Source organism: Filicampus tigris, chromosome 3, assembly GCF_054856515.1.
Source record: "Filicampus tigris isolate MCC_2025a chromosome 3, RoL_Ftig_1.0, whole genome shotgun sequence".
NCBI lineage: Eukaryota > Metazoa > Chordata > Actinopteri > Syngnathiformes > Syngnathidae > Filicampus > Filicampus tigris.
The window spans coordinates 3428904-3453441 of NC_141219.1; the positions used below are offsets into that span (position 1 = coordinate 3428904).

Genomic DNA, 24538 nt, shown 5'->3' on the forward strand with positions numbered 1-24538 from the left:
GCGAGGAATGGAGTGTCAAGAGACTGTCACCTGTGGCTGTGCAGCCACCCACTCGCTTGCTCTTCCTCAGAGAGCACGCAGTCCCCTCCCCTTCCTGTACTGTTTCCTCCTCCCCTTTTCCCCTCATCTGTGTTTAAAGTGAGCCGCTCCACCTCTAGTACAGAGCACACAGGTCTGTTTGCATATTAACACTAGAGTTGCCACGTAGCCTGGAGCCATGTGACTGCCGAAGCACTCTGGTTGTCATTTTCAACACGTTGGCTGGCAGTGGCGGCTGTCATTTTGTATATCCATCAATACGCTTGTTTGCAGAATTTCATATTTTGGATTTAGGTTTTTTTTTTGTGTCTTTACCTTTAATAGAGACCATTTTGTTTCATAAAAAAAAAATCAGCCATATGTTTGCTGTGTTCCTCCGCCGACTCGTGAATTCTCCTATTTGCAGATTTGTAGCTACTTATTAGGGGGTTGGGAAAAAAATAGCGTTTTGCGATGTATCGCGATACTTTTTGTGCCGATACGTTGATGAAGTATCCACACTTTCGATACCTTATGTATTGCCCTGTTTGTATGTGTGTGTGTGTGTGTGCATTTGATGGGAGCCCTATTCAAGCTGTGCACAACTTGGCCATTTGGGGGCAGTGTATGTCCTCGTAATGAGATACGTGTAGTTAAACTAAGGACTAGAAGAAGGTACGTGTTGTTACATTGAGGAGTAGAAGGAAATCACGATGGAGTTTCGTAGTTACAACTTGTTTTTGGCAGCGTAGGAAGAGCATATTCCTGTGCGTATTGTTTGGATACTTTCTCTGTGCCTTCCTGCAACGTTTGCGGATAAGTGCCCGTTGTTTGAGGGATTCAAGTGCCGCGATTAGCGCGCTAATTTCTTTAGCGAGTTAATGGCGTTTTCATTGCGCATTAGCCATGAGCTAACTACATTCGGGAAATAAAACAAAGTACTGCGATTTACGTTCGAATGTGCCCCATGTGTAATTCTCTTTTTGTGTTTTTAGTTTTACAGTTAACTTCAACTGGAGTGTATTAAACGGCTTGAAACCAGCAACATTGGACGCTTTTTGAGGGACTGTTCGCTATCTGCCAAACTGTACTCTGTCTGCTCAGGGAGGGCAGAATACTTATGTTCTATAACATTTGAGGGCCTTAGACCTTGAGATCTGAGTTTTATTTATAGGAGCAGCTACTGGAACAGTTTACGCACATTTCAATTGTGACACTTGAAATGTCAAATGGCACTTAAGTTAAAACTTTGGAAACACACGCCTCACTTTTTAAAATATATATTTTTGTAATATTTAGGTATCGCAATACGTATCGGATGGCAACCGGAGTATCGGGATCCGTATCGGATCGGGACAAAAGTGTATCGGCCCTGCCCTACTACTTATCCTGCATCATTTTCTGAAAAACTTGCCTATTTGCTGTTTTGGTGCTCTTTCTGATATGTCCTAAGATGCCACAAGATGGCACCAAAGTTGTCTGAGTAAGGGCTTTGGCGCCCTCTTGTTGCCTCATGATGCCAAAGAACTACGAGGTGTGTCGGAGATGTTCCAGTCAAATCCAAACCCAAAACTCCAAGTTTTCCCCTTCGTATGTAATCTAACGCGGCCCGAGATTCTATTCTTCTGGCATGACATCTTGATCACATCCACATCTTTAAAACGGCCCCCTTGATGACATGCTTGTGCTTGGTTAAGAGAGGAAAAAAAACAATCACACATTGCTAGATCGAGTGGGGGAGGTTGCTACAGCACGGCTTTGTTGAGCAACTGTCTGGTACTTTGGATTTGGACTGTTGTTGTTCCTTTGACCTTGGCGACGTCGGACTCTTCCTTGCATCCGCATGTTGTACTTCCATGACTCATCACCGGTGATGACTCTCCCAAGCAAGCCTGGTCTCATCCGTCTCATCGTCACTCACTCTGCTCATTGTTCGAGGACCTGACTCAGATGATATTTATATGAAAGCATGTGGAAAAAAAGTTAAATTCTTGCAGAGAGCTGAGGAAAAAGGGATACTATATAGTCCAGGCTACACTGAAGGGGGAAACGTGTGCTTTGTTTTTCAACAAGCATGAGTTTAAAGTTATATGAAACTGTTTTGGCATCGTAGTTTGTGGTATATTTATGGTTTAGGCCATTAATATAAAACAATGATAAACCTTTTCAGAGGTGGCATATAATATAACTTTTTTTTTTTTTTTTTGCAATTCCCGGTAGGGCTCGGCACCTTTCCCCCAACGATCATGGGGAATTGCTATACGTGCTTTGGCACCTGTTGCTCAAACCCCCGCCGGGTGTTATCAGACGATACATTTGTGCTCGGACGAGACTTCGAGCCACCGCTTTCAGTGAGAGCGCCGCCCCAGTTTCAAAGTCCAAACTCCAAAGCACAGCCTGGCAGACGATTCTGCTGCCTGCTGCAGTTGTTGTTGTTAAGCGCGGCTATTGCCATGCACATATGGTGACCATTCTCATAAACGGTAGCCCTCTTTTTGACACTGGCTTTGTTTTGACATTTTTCTTACCAATTAGGAGAAAAGCGCCTCCGGCTTTCTTTGCTGTCTCGTTTTGGTACTCATACGGTTCACCTGTTTTCTGACGCTGAGCCATGATTGGTTGTTACCTGAGCCATTAACAACTGTGATGTCATTTTCAGTTGACAGAAAGTGCCCAAATGGCTGCCCCCTGAGATGGACAAAAACGTGTGGATTTTACTACTTAGCTCATATTCCATAAAAACGCAATATCAATCAGAAAGCTGTGTTTAGACTACTGCATTGAAAATCTTGCCAAGAAAATGTTTGGGTTGATTTCCCCTTTAACTCATTCAGACCCATTGTGAAATGACATATAAATCCGTCAATGGGATGGAATGAGTTAAGAGCAAAAAAAAAAAAAAAATTGTCACATGCACCATGTAATCCAGCCTTATTGTCTGATTGCGTAATGCCGAGTTGCTGTGTGAAAGCGTTCACTTTTGCGGCAATATCTGGCCCTCGCACTCTTCTGTTACACGACCTGTTGGAGAATGTCATGACAGTGTGTTGCTAGTGAACTGAAAGACATTGTGGCTTAAAAATAAGACTACATTCCAGTTAGTCACATAGACTTTTATTTACTTTTCAACATTCATCAAACACTAGCATTTACTATTCAAACTCAGTTGCTGCTCTGGCTAATGTTTGAATGACAGTTTTGTTCATGTTTACCAATCCCCTGTACCTTTCGTGACTTGCATTTATGTCAGAATCTTTCTTTCTGGAATGGTCGATCTAGCTGCAGTCGAGCCGCCCATAACGGAGATTTAAATCCTCCCTATCCGTCGCTATAACCTAGACCGGGTCTCTTTACTGTACTGTACCTGGCTCTGGGCCAGCCATGTGTCATTCCTGGTGCCATGTGCCAGCTGTTGCACATGTCCGCCTGCATTGGGAGGGAGTCATGTAAAGGCCAATGCCTCCGGACTGCTGGAAGAGCTTGAACTTCTCATGGCTTCGTAGTCTGAAAGTCCCAGGATGTTTTTTCTAGCGTCTCCTTAAATAAATCAGCACATCATTGGCTGTAACATACACAAAAAAAAAAAAAGGATAAAAAGTGGTGAGGAAAGTGATCCGGTACTGTGAGGGTTAATTTGTGAAAGTTAATGTAATAACTGCTAGCACCATCTGCTGGCCTACTTCCTTTACAAAGAGAGAGAGAGCAAGAGAGAGCAAGAGAGAGAGGGGGGGAGCGAGCAAGAGAGAGAGAGAGAAAAAACGAGCCTGGGTTTTAACGACATCTCTAATATTCATGCTGATGCATTTTGCTGCTTTGTGCTTTCATTTTCCTGCCGGAGCTTTCTGCGCGCGGGCCGCAGCCGACTGGGAAGCGGACCCAAAAAAAAAAAAAGGAGTTTACCTACCTCATCCCAGGACGACGAGGGGAAGAAGGCACGAGGAATCAATGACCCGACGGTAGGGAAACTCTGAGAGAGCGAAGGGGCAGCCGGCGCTTCTTGGACTGCCACGCACCTCCTGTGCCTCTGCTCCCTCATCACCCCGTGAAGAGACAAACGTGGGTGAGGGAGGGAGTAAGGAGGGGAGAGCGAGGGTGAGAGAGCTCCCATGCACTCCTCCTGAGCCCTGCCCGCTGGGGGAGGAGGAGGAGGAGACAAGCCACTCCGGCGTTCACGCACCGCCTGAGGAAGAAGACGAGTGGACCGCCGCCGCCGCCGCCGGAGGAGGAGGTGGTGGAGGAGGGGAGGCAAACCAGCGGGGAGGGGGTAGGGGAAGGGGGGGAAAAAACACTCACCACTCCAGGAAGGAGACTGTGGAAAAGTGTATTTATTCCGGAGAAGGAGCGTCGGCGAGAAAACCCGGCGAAAGGGCAACGAGGCTTTTGTTAGCCGGTCAACACAGTGAGAGAGAGAGAGAGAGAGGGAGGGAGCGAGCGAGCGAGCGAGCGAGGGAGTTTGTAGGGGGAGGTAAAGAGGAAGAAAAAAATGTCTACAGTGAAGAGGCCAAGAGGAAGGGTAAGTGAGCTCTGGGAGGGAGGGGTCGGTGTGAGGGGAGGGGAGGAGCCGGCAGGAACTGAACAACCTACTCGACTCATGCTGCACTGCCGCCATCTTGAACTCATTGCTGCTTTTTTTTTTCTCTTCCCCTTCCTCACCCTCCCTTCCCTTTCCCTGCCATACTCACATGCTTTGCTTATATAGAGCCGACCATGAAACATTTTTCTCGAGCCGCCCTGCCCCCAAAACCGCTCTCCTAAATGGCTTCTCCTTTTTATCCATGCGTTTGTTTGGGCTAGTCACTCACCGGCCCTACGTAGCCCCCGAATGGAAGCCTGGCTCTCTACCTTTCTACGTTTCAACAGTCCAAGCCGCCAGTGCCTGAAGCCTGTAATTTCACTGATTTCTCCGTGTGTGTTACAGAGCAGCGACATTCTGGCTTTTGCGGCGTTTTACACATAGACACACGCACACTAGCTTGTTTTCATGTTTCACCACCCCCCTCGTCTTTCACGCTGCGTGTGCTCTCGTGTTCTTCCACTCCTAGGCATTACTTTCAGCCCTTCCCCCCCCCCTTTAACCATTCAATGAGAACATTCCAGCGTGATCCGGTAAAATTTCGACCTAATGGTCTCGGCGGCGTTGCGCACGTGATTGGTCATAATGCAGCCTTTGTGTGCGCTTGTTTTTGTTGGCGTGCCTCCAGTGCACGTAGGTACACATGTTGCTGGTAAAGTTGTCGCTGGGGATAGTTTTCACAACAACCTAGTCAAACGGGACCGGCATTTCGCTGTTTAAGTTTCACGTACAGTCCTGCAAAAATGACATGGCGACATGAGCCCAATTTGTCAGCCCGCGCAATAGTCTGTCACAGTAGTAGTAAAGTCGCAATGACAGTATGTTTTGATTGAAAAACGCTTGTAGGACGTAAATATCGTCGCTGTCCTGTGAAAAACACTGCTATTTTTTTCAATTTTCTTATTTTTACGTGAATGGCGTTTCCGCATTACAGACATTGCATTAACGTGATTTTTTTTTTTTTTCCCAAAATTGGACACAAGTGTTTTTCACAGGACAGCGGTGGGTTGCGCGCCAAACAGCGCACATACAAGCACTTCCTGTACTTCAAAGACCGAGATTCCTTGCGGTTGAGCATGCGGAGAGGGTCCCATACATTCGGGTTATTCCGATTGGCGTGTACATGTGCGCATATTCAGGTTAGAAAAGGAGTAACCCAGGCATGATATTCCAAATTTTAAAAAAACAGAATAAGGCCATAGTCGGGTTATTGCGCGCGTTTACATGGCTTTTAAAAGGTTTATTGGCTGCACGTAAACGTAGTCAGTTTGCCTTTTGCCATGTGATGATGTATTAATTGAGTTTTTTTCAACAACAGCTTTGAATGTGACATAGTCTGCTATTTGTTATGCAGAGGAGGATTTTTCAGGACTTTGCTTTCCAAAACCTTTCGATGTTATCGTCTACACGCACAACCAAAAACGTATGTTTTCTTGTTTTTTTTCAGATTTTAGTTTAAGAATGCCTGCAAACTTGTACAAAGCAATCAGCGAAATCAGGTAATGCTAATACAGGGGGTCCTTATTTTACGACAGTGTTCCTCTCCTAACATGGCGACGTAACCCGAACGTACACAAGCGGAAACCGACCGTAGTTTATATTGCTAACGTGCCAAAAAAGTACTCAAGTTATAATTACTGTAGCTATGTAACAAAATTTCCCAAAAATGGCAGCCAAAATGCTGACTGTAGTTGGAATGGCCAAGAATTTTGAAAATGGTCAAATTAATTAATTAATTTATTTATTTATATTTTTGTATAGGGAGTAAAAATTACGTTGGTTTTGTTGTGATATCGGCAGTAGAAAATCAGTTTAAAAAAAAAAAACGCCTTCAATTTAGCACAAAACAGTCTAACTTCATTATTCATCAACACGTTTCCTTGACTCGTTCGTTTTGTGTGCTACTCGAGGAACCCCTTCTCCGATTGGTTAACAAGTTCCAGGTAAAAATATCCACCAAATTCCGAAGTTCTGCAAGTCGACCCGTCAAAATGACCATCACATCAAATGGCGTCTTTTGCCCTAAAAACTTGACTTAAATAACACAAATGGAACATTGTTCTTGAGAAAAGCAGTGTGGGCAGTGGAGTAGGTCATGCACTTTAGTCATCTATTGTTTTTTCGTCCGTTTTTTTGGTATGTAGGATTACGGAGACTTTTGAAGTACCCATTCCATGTTTCTTTTTTCGAAAAATTCCACATAGGTGTTGTTGACCACTTGTCACGTTGCTCGTCACAGAAAACATTTGAATGAAAAACATTTTTTTTAATATAAATCAATCAAATAAAAAACCGTAAGTACGGTGGCTACTGAGCATGCCTTCGTATTCCTTATATGACCACGTCGTATGGTTCAAATCCCCCCGGCATATTTCCTGCATGGTAGGCCCATTTAAGACTCTTAATATGCCCATGGGTGTGAATGTGAGTGTCACTTGGTGCTTATCAGCAATGAGGATAGCCACTAAAAAGAATGGTTGGATGACTGCTTTTTGTTGATATTCTCTCACAAAGGGTCTCGTGTCAACACCCCGTAAATTTGTGTTTCGCTTGTAATGCGAAGGGGGATAATAACAAAGAACTCAAGACATGTCAGCCCCCCAGTGTAGGTTGTCCATTAGTGGGTCTGCCCTCCATGAGACTCAATACGTCACGAGGCCTCAGTGCAGTCACGCTATCTATCATTTACATATGATCACGTATCAGCCTGACCTGGATTATTTACAACCTCGAGGCACAATGCTACACTGAGCCGGCGTTCACCTTTATTTCCAGTGTGACTTCATTTCAGAAGACTTTAAACGTGGCACACACTTTCAAGGGTTTCAAGGTTGCTTTCCGCCTGATTTAGATTGATTGGAGAAGCGTCGGCTTTTCGCAAGCTGAAGGTCTTCTGGTGGCCATTTGAACAAAGAATCTAAAACTTTTTTTTAGCTGTTTGTTTATATGAATGAATGGTGGACAACAGCTCTGTTTGTTGGTATGTTCAACTCGAGATAATGAGTTTGATAAGATTCCTTCAGCAATTTGCACATTTGCTGCACTGCTGAAGTGGCCAGTGTGGAGTGAATACTAAGAAACATCAAATATTAAAGCCACAGACTGTATTTGCTGATATGTGGTATTTAAAGGGGCCAAAATTATTTGCAATTAGATTTTCTATGCGCCTTCACTGGTCTAAACATGGCATTCGGATTAATATTGCGTTTGTGGAATATGAGTTAAGCAGCAAAATAAACCTGTTTTTATCCGTTTCAGAGGGTGGCCATTTTACCACTTGCTGTCGACCAATCACGGCTCATCTGTTATCTGAGCCCCGAGCAACTGCGATGTTATTTTCAGTCGACAGCAAGTGGCAAAATGGCCGTTCCCTGAGATGGACAAAAATGGGTTGATTTTGCTGCTTAAAGGCCTAGATAGACCAATCGATGTCGGCCAATTGTGCCGCTGACGCTTACCCCCTGTGGCATGCCAGCTGTTGGCACGTAGCGCTGGAAAAATACACGTAAAGACAGACAGTGACGCAGACCATTAAGTACTTTCTGCGTACACGTGAGATGTAATGCCCCTCCACACCATCGGCGGCGGTAGTCACTATTCTTCATGGTTAGAAAAATCCAACCGGAAAGCTTTTGGCCGGGGGGGAATATAAAATCGTAAACAATTAATTCCGCTATATTTTTCGCTCACAATGAACTCCCACGTGAGGCAAACACTCACACTCTTGACACTGTAGTTTGAAATACTTACATTGTCAACTCTCGCTCTTGTGCTTGTAAGATGATGAAGGCAGCAAAGGCACTGTTTATCTGCATTCGTCACTTCCTGTTCTTGCCATGTGCGCTGATTTGCTAGCTCGGCTGTTAGCCAAATCAGAGTGACCAAATGTCACGACTCACGACGCCGATTCATCATGCAGAAACACCCACCAGACGCTTCCTGACAGGTTCCGATGTTACGACGGTATTCGCTACATCAATCAGACGGTGAAATCCCACTTCCCGACGTCCGACGTCACATTGGTCTATCTCGGCCTTAACTCATATTCCACAAATGCAATATTAATCAGAATGCCGTGTTTAGACTAGTTGGCCTGCACAGAACACATTCAAAAGAAAATGTTTGGGTTGACTTCCTCTTTAAAAATCCACTTTTGGGAAAAACCCTGGAAGCTAGGAATTGGCCCAATACCTGTTTGTTTACAAATTGACATCACCAAATCGGTCTATGTGAAGTGATGTCAATATCTTTCCATGAAGCCTCTGGGAAAAACCACAGATTGTGCAGGCCGCCCTCCAAAAATGACATTTTCCACAGTTTTCTTAAATTCATTCAGATGCGCCAGTAACTGAAAGTCGTAAGCGTAGACCTCCGCCACGGCCTAACTGATTCTGACATACTGGGCAATAGTGTGCCATCTTATAAGGTGGATACAGATTGATTTATTTTTCCCATGACTGTTGTTCGCTGTTTCAGGTTGGTCACTTCCCCACTTAGCCTTGATGCAAGTGGACTGTAATGACGAAAATGCATATTTTTTTTGCCTTCTGAAATGTATGAATGACAGGTTAGAAATAAGGCTATCCTGTTCATGCGTGTCTTTGTGTGAGCGTTACGTCAGCTGCAGGAAACTGCCATCTGCATTATGTTTTCAAAATGGAAACATCAACTTTGGCTAATTTCTTCTTTCTTGATTCTTTATTCAAAGCCTCGAAAGAACACCAATGGTCCCGCGAGCCACGTCCGGGCCCTCAGTCCCGTGATGAAGAGCAGCTCTCCCTCCTCCACCTCCACTTCCTCGTCCTCGTCCTCGTCGTCATCGTCGTCGTCGCCCTCCTCGTCCTCGTCTAGCTCTCCCTCGGAGAAGCGGACGCCGCGGCGGACGCACCACCAGCCAGACGTGGCGCCGCTGGACAAGCAGGAAAAGGCCAATCGGATCATATCGGAGGCCATAGCTAAAGCCCGCCAGCGCGGCGAGAAGAACATCCCGAGGATCATGAGCCCCGAGAGCTTCCCCAGCTCGTCGTCACAGCACAAGAGCCGCCAGGAGCATAAAGGAAACGGCAAAGCGCGGTCCAAATTTAAAGCTTCCAGGAAGGCCTGCATCGTCCCTTCCTCGGCGTCCAAGCAGAAGCCCAAGATCGGGTACGTGCTTTTCCTCTTTTACTCCTGTAAATCGATATGACATAACATAAACATATCGTCTCAATCCAGTTGCACTTCTTAAGGGTGCAGTCAAGATTCTTGCAAGATTGGAATGTAGCCTCACTTCTCTATATGCAATTAGAATAAACCATTTAACATACTGCACAAAAGTAATGCGCCTTATTCACGGAGCGCCTTATACACGGAGCTCCATACGTATGAAAATATTTTATAAAAGACCCATTCATTGATAATTATGCTTTTCAGAGAAATAAATATGATGTGTGTGTGCGTGTATATATGTCTGTATGTGTAGGGGTGCTACGACTGTGAAAGTAAGACATTTATAATGCAAAAATATATTTATAAGGAATGATGCTTTGGGTTCTGCATGAAGTTTTGTCGAACGAGCTTAGTGGTGCTGTAAACGTGCCCACCATAATGCTGCCTCGCTTTGTACACGGCGTACTGTGAGTGTCAACAGTGTCCCTTCCATCCTGGCGCTCGCATTTACACGTCAACTCTGATATGCTACTTATCGCTACGTTTCCACCGGATAATCGTTGAGACGGTATCGAATGTCTCTCTGTTTCCGCTTGATTTCTACAGTATACGGTGTGGTGCAACATTCCTAGCATGTAATGAGTGTAAAAAATGGGGGCTTTGTCTTGTTGAAAGGATTTTTTTTTTTACTGAGCTCTGTTTATATCTGACGAGCTGCCAGATTGTTTTGCAGTTCCAGCAATGAATATGAACGGATTGGCGGTGGTGTTCTTTGCTAAAAGATGTCTTATTGCTGAGTTTTAATAGATTGTATACAAACCTACCCTTCAATCATGGGAAGTACTGTATATGGAGATTTAGATATAAGACCAGATTTTTGCTGGTGCTTTTCCAGAGTTCCTGGTTTACGGGAGCTCAAAGTTCAGACTTTTATAGCGCGCCATGACAATAGAGCAGGCACGGGCCATCAGAAAAGGCACGGGCGCAAACAAAAGCTGCATTCACAAGTGACACAGCGCTAGCTCGTATATGTAAGCAAGTGTAATTCCCCTCTCCCTGTTCCGCGGTTATAGTGGTGTTGATTAGTTGTAGTGCCACACCATCAGCCAGTGCAGTTGTGAGGGCCGAGGCAGCACATGAATGTATAGATGGATGAATGTGGTAATGATGCAAAATGTTCTCTTCGCAAGAGTGATTTCACTCGCGTTAATTAGTCGAAGCGGGAATGCATCGCAAGCCTCGGCGAGTCCGTTTAATCTCGATTACTCGCACGCCGATTAGGCGGCACCGCTTTAGCCACGTTTTCTCCAAATTTTCAACAAAAGCACTGTTTGATCATCCGACTTATCTTTGAGGCCAAATATTGCTGGATGAGGTAGCTTAAGTGTTTTCCCTCCACAGCAACCTGCGCTGGAGTCGACGAAGCCACTGTTTAATCAAATGCATTCCCAATTGGTCTCATTTCTGTCTTTCAAAAGGTAGCAACCATAAGCGTCCTTGTTGCGGGGTAATGAGCTGCGTAACCTATTTTTTAGTTAGTGTAACCATGCGTGGCCTACATTAGAAAAGAGCACAGCCTGCGAATGGATCCTCCTTGTGTAACAGTCATTATTACATCATGGCATTGTACCCATTTTCTATTCTATTTTACAACATTAATGACACGCTATGTTGCGGTGAATTAAGCCATAGTGATGGTTCTGGTCATATCCTTATCGACTTGTGAGTGCCTCTCGCTGTGAGCTGATGGCAAGTTCAGATGTACAAGCTCCTGGTGGGAGTGTGCGAAATGTTGCATTAAAGTCGCATAGACTCAGTGTTGGCGATTCGTCTCACACACGCACACACACACACACACACGCAAGTGACTTGTGATACAAGCACTTATCGTGTCATTGCTTGGAAAAAGCACCGCACACAGCAACCATTTTGTTGCTGGTTGATTTGATTTGGACCAGGTAAAGTGCATTTCTAACACGGGGTTCATGGAACAAATAACGCTAGCCGCGTTAACTACAAAATAGTGACATCGTACTAGGACTGCTCGATTATGGGGGAAAAATATTAATCGCGAGCATTTTGGTAATAATTGAAATCGCGATTATTCAAATGATCATTTATTTTTTGGCAGAAGATAAGAAAGTGTTTAAACAAAAATATAAAGACAAATACATACATGTAAGTTCTGTTTGGACGAAACAAAATTTGTAAAATTAGTTATAAAATTTTAGAGTGCAAATGTATAAATTCACGTATGATTACGCTGCAAAGTTGGGTGACAATATTGAATAGAAGGCAGCGTCGATCTCTGGAGTCAGGTTTGTAAAACCAAACTACAGACTTGCTTTGGTCACAGGTAATTCAATTTTGAAACAAGACAAAGGAAGGAAGGAATGAAGCTTGTCGCCAAACATAGCTAGCATGAGCGCCACGGGACAAGCGCATTTTGAAACGTTCTCTGGAAAAGGTCAAGGTCTTGTCGTTGCGTCACCGCTGACGTCCCGAAGCTGTGATTGAGCGGCGGCATCGCGCTTGCTCGTCAAGATCGGCTGCTGCTCCATTGTGCTATCGCTAATGAAGACGGCCTGCAAGGATGATGACAAGCGGCCCTGGAGGACAGGCCTGCTCATTGGCACGCGCCATCCAGGCTCCCCCCATCAAATATTCAAGCATTTCTGCCTCGCCTTCAGCAGGCGGCATCCTGCGCTCTTGATGCTCAGGAAGATCGCATGTGCTCACACATGACAACAATTCAAGACGGGGATTGGAGTTTCAAATGTGCTTGTTATCGCAACCTCAATTGTCCATGTAGATTTCTTGCTACTTCCGTGACATTGTTTTGTTTACCAACCTCGGTTCTGTTTTTAATGTTACAAAGAGTTTGCGATGTCAGTAGTTGTTTTTTGCAGATCTTTGCAAAATATGTTTGAGAAAATTAAAGCAGGACTATAACTAGGAACCTTTCAGATTTGTGTGCTAAATACGAAAGTGAAAAATTTGCAATTATTTTCCCAGTTTCTCTCACTATTGTGATGTGATTATTTTTTCATTTTTTTTTCTTTTTAACAAGCACAAGTAATAAATTAACTGCAATACTTAAAGTATTGAAATAAGAACAGTTTTATAAATGTTTTAGTCTTATAGGTTGAATTTAGTGAAGGGCGATATGGCAAAAATATCATATCAGTTTTGTTCAAATAAAATCACGATCATGGATTTTATCATGAATCTTTTGTACATCGTTTTTTTTTTTTTTACTGATTTGCACATTTTTGACCATCTTCCTCACGTTAAAGATATAAAACATATTTAAAATGTATATAAAACCCTAAAAGAAAAAAAATGACATTTTAAGCCAGCTAATCTTTCTGAACAGGTTTTGATTTGAATGGTGCCAATTTTTATCAAAATGTGCAGTGAATGTAAACATAAAAGGTAACATAACGTAAACATAAAAACACAGCTCGTAACGCGGCTCTAGTACTTTGAAGAGTCGTTTAAACCCCTCATTTGCCACTGTTTTAATGGGAACCATGTCTTCAGCAAGCCTCAGTTACTTCTTTACACTGCTTGCTTGTTTTTTCATATGGAGTGCCCTTGTTCAAATGACTGTGTTAGCTTGGAGCTAGCGGCTGGCTCTGGCTACCATGTGTCTGATCTCCGTTTGCTTTGGCTGTCGGCGTAGTTTTTTTGAGTTCTGTCTCTGCAAGTGATTAAACAGGTTTGTCGTGTTGCCATCTGACGTCCGAACCGAGTCTCTGCAAACTTTGCAAATAACTGGTTTGCCCTTTCTCTTCCGAGGAAAAGTAAAACCAAATCGACACTGTGGATGTGGAGTTTCTTTTCGGAACCAACTCTGCTCCGTGGTGACTTTCCGCTATACAAACAAACAGGGAGGCGGGGAGTGTCACTTACAGTGCACCGTGCATGCTGTGATCGGTTGGTCAGGTATGCGACAGCGGCTTTGAGCCGCCATAGTGCTAAACTATATAGAATGTGCCCTGTTGATGATCAAACGATCTTTCGGCTTTATGAGATCGTTAACACGTTGAAGTCGATCTAATATCGTCGTATCGCCCACACCTAGTTGAATTTGTGCTCTGATAAAGACAAATGAGCCATGAATTATTGTTACGAAAGACTTTGACTTGCAATCTTTTAACTTTCACTACGACAACTTCACAGAACCGACCAAACGAGTGTGACGTAAACATAAGAAAAATCCACAGGATGTACCCAACCTTCATTTTTGACTAATCGTTTCACACCCCAAATAACATTTCACTCACCTATAATTTCTTATTTGTAGTGGACCCAAAAATGTTGACTGAAAGAAATGATCCGTGAATTCTCTTGGTTTCCAATCCATTTGATGTTTCAGGTTTTTTTTTTTTTTTTTTTTTTACCTCTTGAGATGCATCCATTAGTCAAGCAAAGATTTTTCTTTTTTTTTTCCCCCGGCTTGAGCGATCTCAGCTCTCCGCAGGCTGGAACTTGATTTTCCATGCACGCTACCTGCTGTAAAATAACTGCGTATAATTATCAGATGAGAGCATTGTGCCCCCGCCCCACTCCTTAATGTTTTTTTTCCCCCCCGATTATAAATATGCTGCTTCCATCATGCCCGGAGCTGTTGAAATGCTTCCTGTGTGCCGGCCTGTTTCCTAAACATGCTGATGCTTCAAAGCGCTCAGAGTAGTGGGGAAAAAAATACAACACAAAATGGTGCGTGCGAGTTCAATTACGTGATAGAAAATGGAGGTTTATATTCCACGGTATTGCTGCCTTATCTCACCGTACAGTTCTGTCTTGCTCTGTAAATCTTTTTTGGGGGGGGGAGTTGATATTTCTCCATTAATCTTTTGCAGGGTGTGGGCATGCCTGTGTGTTGTTGCATGCCACGTGCGTGTTGGTGTATTTGCGTCAGAGCGAGTGCAGTATCCATTTTTCATCTGAAAGGTTATTGTTGTCTGACAAAACAATGCTAGGCCTTATTTTGCGTTGCTGGTTGTGCTCTGCATTTTGCGTCTGTGGCTTCAAGACCTGATTAATCAACAGTCAATCTCATACCAGTGACCAAATTCTGAACAATTAGTCCATGCAGTGACTCTTGGAATTGCTGAATCTCCCAAAGATTGATTTGCCTCTGTGGCGGCCGAAAACAGGACACACCTGGAAACTCTGACTCTAATTTCACCACTATTCTTCGCTGTCCAATGAAAAGTCAAAATTTTGTGACCTTGGCCTTTTTATCACCCACACAAAGAAAAAAATGTGTTTTCCAAATGAGTACAGAAAATACACAGAGAATCCTATTCCAGAAGCAACTTGGACATTGGTCTTGTCACATGACATCTGAGAAATGTTTCTATTGGCTGGTTGAAAAAGCAAAATGGTTGCCAGCTTGTCACATACAAACATATTCCTTCCCTTCTATCCATGCCAAATGAACAAGAGTTCTGCAGCAAATGTTATTTTTATTTTATTCCAAGACAACTAGTCTAGTCACTCTTATACATCTAATATCAGTTTGTTTGTTTGTTTACACAGAGAGAGAGAAAGTAGTGTGGTTCACTACTTTTCAAAGCATTTGTCGTGTTTTTAGGATGAACAAGGCTCAGTGAGCTCACGAAAAGAAATACTCTCCGCACACGGTTGAGTAATGTAGTTGTTTGCGTTTCCATGAGGTAGACGAGGGACCTTTAAAGGAAGTAAATGAACGCCTAAATGAATGTGCAAACTAAAGAATCAATCTACTGTGTCAAAATAGATTAGATTGAGAATGCAGGTTGCCAGGAATGAAAGGGCATGATGAGAGTTTCAAAATAAAAGGTTGTCACGGAGCTGATACGGATAAGAGGAACACGCGGGGCGAGCGAGGAGCTGATGTGACCAAGTAAAATGGAAAATGGCAGAGTAAAAGTTTAAAGCAACGGACCATGAGCTGGTTGTGTTGTCACAGTATGTTGGACATTTTTACCCCCTCAGTGCTTCCCCTAAAAATATTCAAATAGCCCGTCTCAAACTTGTTTGAATACACGTGAGATTAGTTTGGTGTTTATATGCACATAAGTCCATTTCTTTTTCATTTTGGGGCTACTTGACAGCACAGTGCCAGTATCTTATGCTATTACTCTGTTGAAGGGCTTTGGAAATATTGACCACTAGACATGAGAATCACAGAGAAACTCCCAATATGTTCTAATCATAGCTTTTGCACTGACTTAAGTCGATTCATTGATTCATCTGTTGCTTATAATTTCGTTGACGGTGCCCCGTGAATATGAGGGAGTTACCACAGAAAAGGTCTGTGTGGAACAATGTGCTAGCTGACGTCATGTTGTTGAATAAACACTGCTTCTGCTGGTCACAGCCAAGTGGTGCACTCCATTTCCCCTCATATTTTTACACAATTACTGTTTTTCCGTTGACTGTGTTACATGCTTATCCTAGAAGTATTTTCCATACAAATATCACAGGGGATTCAATCCCAACCTTCCCGCCGCAATAGATGCAAATCTGTGATATAAAAATGACTGTAAACACGTTTAAACATATTCATAATATTATTTAGACACTGTAATTGTGTTTGAACACAAAAAAAAATGCTAGCCTAAATTGGAGAGAAAATGTCTGGTGGTTGATAGCCAGCTGGAGGACGGTTGGCTTGTTAGCTCAAGCTAACGCTAGTCTGCATATGAGTGTCTGGGCGTGAGCTGTGGCCGACAGCAGCTCTTGCTTGAGTGCGTTGTGTCTGTGTTTTACTGGTCCCCCGGTGCTCAGTGAACAGCTGAAAAGTGCAGCGGCAACTGTGGCTATTTGGTTGTTAAAAAAGCCCGGCTACGTGTAGAAAAGGCCTGAGTGTGAATGCGGGATATCGTGCTGGACTCATTGCCAAGCTCAACACTACCAGTAGCCTGTCGGCAGCTGTGTCATCAAAGGGGGTCGCAAGTGCTACGGGGGTGATAAACTGAACTCGCAGGCCAGTGCCAGATCATCACCTTACTGTCGACTGACTATTTCACGGCTTTATAATATCTTACGGTTTTCCTATTTAGGTAAAACTGCAGATTAGGCCTAGGCAATTAATCAAAATATAATCGGGATTTTGATTTGGGCTTCTCACGATCATTAAAACATTGTAATCAAAGGAAAAGTATTCATTTGCCGAACATCGCGGTGTGTTTTTGCAAGTTCCTACAATGTGAAAGTACCCTGAATGCACCGTTGCTTGCGGCAAGTGTGTGATGTAATTCTGCCCTCAGCGTACTGTTTAATGGAAGATGAAAAAAATCAAATGTAAACCTAAACGCACAACAAAAAGAATTATACACATTGTATCTTTAAATACACGACATACTTTGTTTTAGAAACATCACCCGTGCTGAAGCTAACAGTCAATGGGCGATCCCATTGACGGGCTAATAGAAAATGAATGTTGTTTTCCGGGAGCGATAACCCTTTAAATAACGAATCTTCACACACAAGCGCCGTACTAACGCATACAGACACGTAAAATAACAATTCTCACCGGCATATGTAAAAGACACAATCAAGTATAGTACAGCAAATCTGAAAGTATTTATTTAGCACCACTACCATGTGGGAATCAGAGCCGCTTCAGCCATGTTGTCATCTTTAATCCGCTGAACCAGTGCCCCGCAACAGTCATTCCACCAGAAACATTTTGATTAGTCTGATTCTCTGCAACCTTTGTGGGTGTCACAGCTGGCAGACTTTGTGTCACCCTGACTTGGCACATTTCTCAATTGCTCTCTGTCAGGGGGCCCACGGACAGGCATGCGCCGGTGTTGCCTTTTGCACAGGAAGTGATGTCACCGGCGCGGGGCTGCTAAACCCCGGCTCTCAAGGGCATGTTGCGTGGCAACTATAATGTGGCATTGTCAGAGGGTTTGTGAAATGTAATATCATGAGCACGGGCGGAGGGGGAAGGGAAGGGGAGGGGAGAGGAGGGGCCGGCAGAAAGAGGAGGCAGCTCTTTATAGCACTGCACCTCTGCAGGAATAGGCTTTTTCTCACACTTCCCATAATCAGATAATACATCCAGTGACCATATTCAAGAGTCACCAATTCCGAGTGATTCCCACGACCTTGGTTTGCAAGTTGACGCAGCAAAAGTGACCCCCCCCAACCACCTGTCTGAAGAATTTTTGTTTTTCTTTTTACAAACAACAAGCACGTCAAACAACAAAAAGAACAGGCAGGTTGACATTTTTCTCCTTTGTTGGTCTATCTGTCCTAGTTGAAATGTGGCGACGGTGCAATTAAACCGCACCATCCACCCCCACCATACACGCAGGCCAGAGGGGGTGAAATGCTCGCCATTGTCTTTGCCTTTTGTTTAGTGAAAGTACTTTCATGTTTCCTAGCCTTTTTTGAGCCCAGGCACGTTGTCTACGTTAAAAAAACAAAATTGTCACAAAAGTGTATATTGTCGCTGTCCTGTGAAAAACACTTATGTCCGATTTTGGGGAAAAAAAAAAAAAAAATCACGTTAATGCGATGTCTGTAACGCTGAAACAACATTCACGTAAAAATAAGAAAACCGAAAAAAATGGACATAAGTGTTTTTCACAGGACAGCGACGATATACTGAAATAATGATGATCGTGTCTTAATTTACTCCTAAGTGTCCTTACATCTGTGGCATCTGGGCCTGTTGAGTTGAACACGAAGCTATTCAATTTGGTTGTATGAATGGCAACATGCGGAAACACGGGCTGATCATTCTTTCTCTATATGTCGCTGATTTGAATAGATGGCCAAAGATTTTGCCCAGCATTTGTGCTAAATGAATGATACCCTTTGGAGCAATTAAGTGATACTGGATCATTTACGCACAGGTGTCAAACTCCGGTCCCCACGGGCCGCTATCCTGCATGTTTTAGATTTTTCTCTCCTCCGACACACCGGGTTCAAATGATCAGCATACTGCAGAGCTTGCTGATGAGCTGATCATTTGAATCAGGTTGAAGACATGCAGGATAGTGGCACTTGAGGACCGGAGTTTGACACCTGTGTGTATGTGCCGCAGCAAAGTGTTTGGGATTACGCCACACGTAGCCCTAGCGCTCAGATTGTTGTTGCGGGAGGCTGATATCAAAAGTCAACAACTAGCGACGAGATGAAAAACTAGTAGCGACAAGAAGGTGATGAGGTGACCTCGCATTAATGCAGTTCACTTTGTCCATTGTCACTTTGACACAGATGTCCATTCTGTAATTATTGCTGTCAGTTGAATTTAGCCATGATGTGCTGAGCAGTCAGAACAGAGAGACATATTTGCCGCCAAGTCTTCTTTATTGTTCCTCGGTCATCGTCAAAACCCACTTGTGGAGCTCATCCTTACAGAGGAAGTCATCCCAAACATATTTTTTTTCAAGAACATGTTCTATGCAGGCCCACCAGTCAAAACACGGCATTCTGATTAATAATGCGTTTGTGGAATATGAGTTAAGCGGCAAAATCCACCTGTGTTTTAGCCATCTCAGGGGGCGGCCATTTTGTCACTTCTGTTGACTGAAAATGACATCACAGATGCTCAGTGCGACCAATCATGGCTCAGCTTCAGAAAAGCTGTGCGCTGTGATTGGTCGTTACCTGAGCCCTGAGCAACCGTGATGTCATTTACAGTCGACAGAAGTGACAAAATGGCCGCCCCCAGAGATGGCTAAAAACATGTGGATGAACTCTTATTCCACAAACACAATATTTATCAGAATGCCTTTTTTCAACTAGTGGGTCTGCCTAGAACATATGCTTGAAAAAAAATACGTTTGATTTCATGAGATATTAACAAAAGCAGCTAGCAGCTAGCGTGGGAATCCTTTTGTCGCCCCCCTCCCACTTTCAAGGGAGTCTACTGACGTTGCAGTTACCCTTCTCAACGAGCCCTCTGGGACACCGCTGCATGAATGCCTGCGCTTTGCTCACCTACTCCTGACCACACTTTAGTGGCATCTTTCTGCCATTTATGTCACGCAGACAGACATGAAATCTGCAGATGGATGAGGTGAATGAAAGTGAGGTGTGACAACACAGTCAATGGTAGCGTCTGAAGTCAGATTTGCATTTGAATGCCCTCATCTTTTTCTACTTGTGTGGCTGGCTGTACTTATGTAGTTGAAGGAAGAGTCTTTCAGAATGCTGACACCTATTACTAAGAGTTGTATTCCAGTACTTTTTTGTAAATGGTCAGAACTCTCGTTTCAAGTCCAATGCAGAACAATGCTGTCAACAGTCCATGGGCGTAAAGTGATTTCATTGATTTTGTTTCTAAATACATGAATTGCACAATGACAAAATGGAGTGTGTTTTTTTGTAAAAAGAGAAAAGAGGCCTTTTTGGGGAAGTTTTTTTGCGGTAAAAAAATCTTGATATTAAAATAAAACAATATACCAACTGGCTGAGAAGTTTCTGTGTTTGGAATTCCAACATTTCAAATATGGCAGCTATGTGTCTTGTTGCTAATATGCAGTAAATATTGAGCGCAGTCATTCCTTCAGTGGCTAACTTGGGAATTTTCTACCACACCAACATGCAGTTAGCTAGCAAGTCTACAATCCGAAAAATGCTTTTTCCCCGGACGGAACAGCTCGGCGTCGTTATTGAAATTCTCAAGTGTTTTGTCTTTTATGCAAATCGGGCTGCTGTAAAAAGTTGAAACGGAAAACCTCGTGGGGTTTTTGACCAGCGGGAAGTATGTGCTCAGATGTCTGTCAGTTGTCTAAAAGTTGAGAGTGTCTCAATTCTTCAGCATTATGAAACCGGATTTCATGTACTGTTTGATTTTTTTATTATTATGAATTCCAATTTGACAGGCTTTTTAACAACTCTCTTCTCTGCCATGAGTCAAAGACATTTTTCTTGTCACTTTACAGGGACTTTAAGATGAGCAAACAGTTTGAAGGCAAAGCTATGCAGTTGTTTTAAATACACAATTCTATTTATTTTATGCTTAGTTTGACTGTAAATGTCAACTGGGAGTGACATAAAACAGCTTGAAGCCTCTTCTTGTATTTTCTTTTAATAATTGGTCACAATTTGCCAAAGTGCTGCTTAATGTAAAGTGAGTTGAGTTCACTGCCACCATACAGCCGGGCTAGGCAATTATGGAAAAAATTATAAGCGTGATAATTTAGATTGATATAGGTCTCACCACCCCTCCATTATCTGAACCGCGATTCATAAAATTGATTATTCATCAATTTCAAACTGTAGTATTTATTGAACAATATCAAATCTCAACTACACAAAACTACCATCATAGTCTCATTCCCATTCATCCCTGCACGTTGAACACTTTACTCTTGAGCACTCTATTCAGTTTGTCAAGTACAAAATGACCTTGTAAATATCAGGTGAAATTCAAGCCTCTTGCATTTTTATTCTGCTGCAGCCACAGCTCTGCTGCATCCACACCTTTTTGCTGCATTGCATCTTTGCACACCTTCAAACCGTGAATAAGCATCGCCCTTATGTCTTTATCGCATTTATTTTCTCTTATTTTGTTGCTCTGTTTTTATTTTCACAAGTCTTGGGACTTTCTGGGCTAACTTGGGACCTCGGGTATCGTATTTCGTGCCATGTCATGTGGAAATGTATGTTGGTACAAATCATACAAATAATCCTTGAATCCTTAGAGCTCTACTTTCAATAAAGCTTGAAAAAACAACCAGGAAATAAGATAGCGACGAAACAAATATGGATGACCTTTCAGTTACAAACGTTTTTTTTTTTTTGTTACTTACAGTTTAAGTGTTTCTGTCACCACTCCGCTCTTTTTCATTAACTAAATAGATCGTTGTTTTTTCGTCCCTCAGGAAAATTGTCATCAAGATTGGGAAGAAGAAGAAGCGAAAGCCCGACTCTTCAGAGGAGGAGTCAGACGAGGACCCTCCGCCTCGGCACACTTCTAGAGATTCGGTAGGAAGCGGTGTTCCTCGATGTGTTCCTCAATTTAGGCCTGTTTGTCAGCATGTGCGTACCTCTCAGCAGATGGCGGTCTTGAGTGCACATTCTGATCTCTTTTGATGCCATCAATGAGGTCAAAACAAGCACAATGCCACCTTGTCCTAGAACAGAACAAAGAATGTGCTGACGGTGGAATGTTTTTTGGGATGTTCAGCATTTTTTTAAAATAACAGACGCAATGAACATTTTAATGCATTATCCCCAACTTTTGCCACATTAGCCCGAGAATGAAAACAATTCCAGATTCATATGTTGAGTTTTGCAACATGAGGTGGTGGCATCTTGCTTTCATGACTTCCTCCTGAACAAAACACTTTCTACTCACTGCACATAATGCACACAATCAGAAAACAACAACAATATAGGTCATTATTCACGTTATTGCCCAGTAAAATGATCACCTTTGTGTTTGTATCATTGTGAATGGACAACATGAATTCCATTTTGTTACAGTCTGTGATGTTATTGACTTCTGGTCACTCAGTTTAGTTGGAGATATTAGGGTTTAACGTTTTCAATTTTATTGTTTCACCAACCTAATTAACTTTGTCTCAGTGGCATTTCTTTTTAATTAACAACATATTATCATGAGCAGGGTCTTGTATATTGATGCGCATAGCAGTCACCCACGCGTATGTTATTTATAAATATCACAGTCAGGAAGGCACTGACGAGAAGTACTTTTTTTTTTGTCACATGTATTGTTTATTCATAGTAACTTTGGGATTTTGAGAAGCCATGATGTCATATACTTGAAAGTGCCAGTGTGAGTAAAAAAACAAAATTCAGCATTGTTATTCATTAGATTATGTATGATATGCAGTGAAACCTCTGAAGTCTGTCCAGAGATGCTTATCCGTATAAAAAGCTGTCCTAGGGTCAAACTGTTGTCTTTTTAAACTGAAGGCACATTTTTGAAGGATTTTTTAAATACTCTTAAACAAATGTAAGAAAAAACAAGTAAACCTCTGTTAATATGAAAACCAAAACAAGACTTGTAACATGCTAACGTGATAACACTTGGCGTGCTAACATATAGCAACCTTACACGTTTTAGAAAAAAGCAAGTACCGGTAAACTTCTGTTAATATAAAAAACAAAACAAAAGACTTGTAAATGCTAACATGCTAACACTTGGCGGGCTGACATATAGCAACCTTAGTAGAAAAAATACTAAGGCAGATCAAACAAGTGTAAGAATAAAACAAGTACCAAAACAAAAGACTTGTAAATGCTAACATGCGAACAGTTGGCGTGCTAATATATAGCAATCTTATTAGAAAAAGTACTAAAAAGTACTAAGGCAGATCGATAAGGGTTTTACATCCTGCTCTGTAGTCGTTTACTATTTTCAAATGTGAATTGATTAAAAAGCCAAGATGCTAACCGTTGGCGTGATTCCTTTTGGTCTCTGCATTTTAGAAGAGACGCTCTAATCGTCAGGTGAAGAGGAAGAAGTACGCCGAGGAGCTGGAGGCCAGGCTGTCAGACGAGGACGGCAAGGTGATCGTCAAAGCCAAGAAGGCCCACGCGGTGGCGTCCAAGCAGCCGGCGGTGCAGCTTTTTGTGGTGAGTACTTGCTACATCTATCGCTGGGTACATTTGGAGCTATCGTACAAGTGGAACGATAAGTGAACTACTCTTCTGTATCGTGAGACAGAAGTCAAATAAACTACTCACTAGTTGATGTCACGTGAAAGTGAGGAGAGGCGATTTCAGGGTCCCTTTATCATTTTGACTGTCATACGCGTGTCAATTAAGTTAAGCACAAAAAACTCGATAAAATAAGTCAAACAACGCAAGCTGTGTCGTTGTGTAGGACGTGAGGAGAGGGGATTGCTGAAGGCCTGTCATTCTCAGGCGTACCGTCTTTCAAGTGTGAAAAAACAAAAAAGTTAAGTGTCTGTAGAAGACGAGATAAAGCTCAAGTAAAACAACTCACACATTGATAACATAAGGTTTATAGGAAGGAGTGAGGAGAGGGAATTGCTGAAAGCGAGTCAACTTGATAGTGAAACCAATTCTTTTGGGAGTTGCTACTTTTAATAAGAACTCAATTCCAAGGCACAGTGTTACAACCTCCATAAATTATTAATAGTCCGAAATCACAATTCCACCCGAGGGCTTTTTACGACCTGTGTGAGTTATGGTGGCCTCCGAGCGTAGATTCGCGAGATAGGAATAAACTCTCTAAGAAGCCTAGTAGGAGCATTGACCGTTTTCTTTCGTCTCCGTCTGTAGGAAAACCCCAGTGAAGAAGATGCCGCTGTCGTGGACAAAATCATGTCGTCTCGTGTCGTGAAGAAGGAGGTAACGCATCACTCTTTCTCTCTTGATCTGCTGTGATGTGTTTGATGTCTGTCATCTGTGTGGTCAATTGTAGCTTTATTCCTTCTTTCTTTTTAACGCATGCCGTGTAGGTTTCTCCAGGGGTGCTGGTTGAAGTGGAAGAGTTTTTTGTCAAGTACAAAAACTAGTAAGTTCTTCTTGGTTTCTGTCGTTGTTGTTTTTTTAGTAGTCGTAGTGTGAACTGTTGTCAGAAATATTTTTTATCAGTGCTGCCCAATGAAAATTGTTTTCCTGCCAACGTAATTTGGTTGAATCAAAATGTGTGAAGTATGTCGGCTTTAACAGTATCGAGACGGCAAACATAGTTTCCAACTCTTCAGCATGGAAAATCTGATTTTGTTTTAATACATATTACTTGTTTCCTTAGCTGCATATTGTAAAAGACAACTTTACAGGAGGTCAAAAAACAGCAACTTTGTTCAAGTTACCTTATATTGCTATTGCACACTCAGGTCA

The 24538-nt window shown here is 42.7% G+C and overlaps 1 protein-coding gene and 1 long non-coding RNA gene across 8 annotated transcripts in view; one reads left to right on the forward strand and one right to left on the reverse strand.

Moving 5' to 3' along the window:
- Positions 1-24538, forward strand: part of chd9 (chromodomain helicase DNA binding protein 9) — a 79138-nt gene that overhangs the window by 25551 nt on the left and 29049 nt on the right. For 6 of the 7 annotated variants that reach the window (XM_086026869.1, XM_086026870.1, XM_086026871.1 and 3 more), the window contains 5 exons: positions 9300-9736; positions 21583-21685; positions 23156-23302; positions 23975-24043; positions 24154-24209. In XM_086026869.1, coding sequence (XP_085882995.1) covers positions 9300-9736; positions 21583-21685; positions 23156-23302; positions 23975-24043; positions 24154-24209 — 812 coding nt within the window. Of the gene's footprint in view, positions 1-3728; positions 4532-9299; positions 9737-21582; positions 21686-23155; positions 23303-23974; positions 24044-24153; positions 24210-24538 lie in introns of those variants that run through there. The other variant, XM_086026874.1, reaches the window with a different exon arrangement.
- LOC147149589 (uncharacterized) lies at positions 3111-4841 on the reverse strand. Its single transcript, XR_015086314.1, has 2 exons — positions 3923-4841; positions 3111-3580 (listed from the first exon to the last, which is right to left on the reverse strand). It is a non-coding gene; the product is annotated as an uncharacterized LOC147149589 (long non-coding RNA).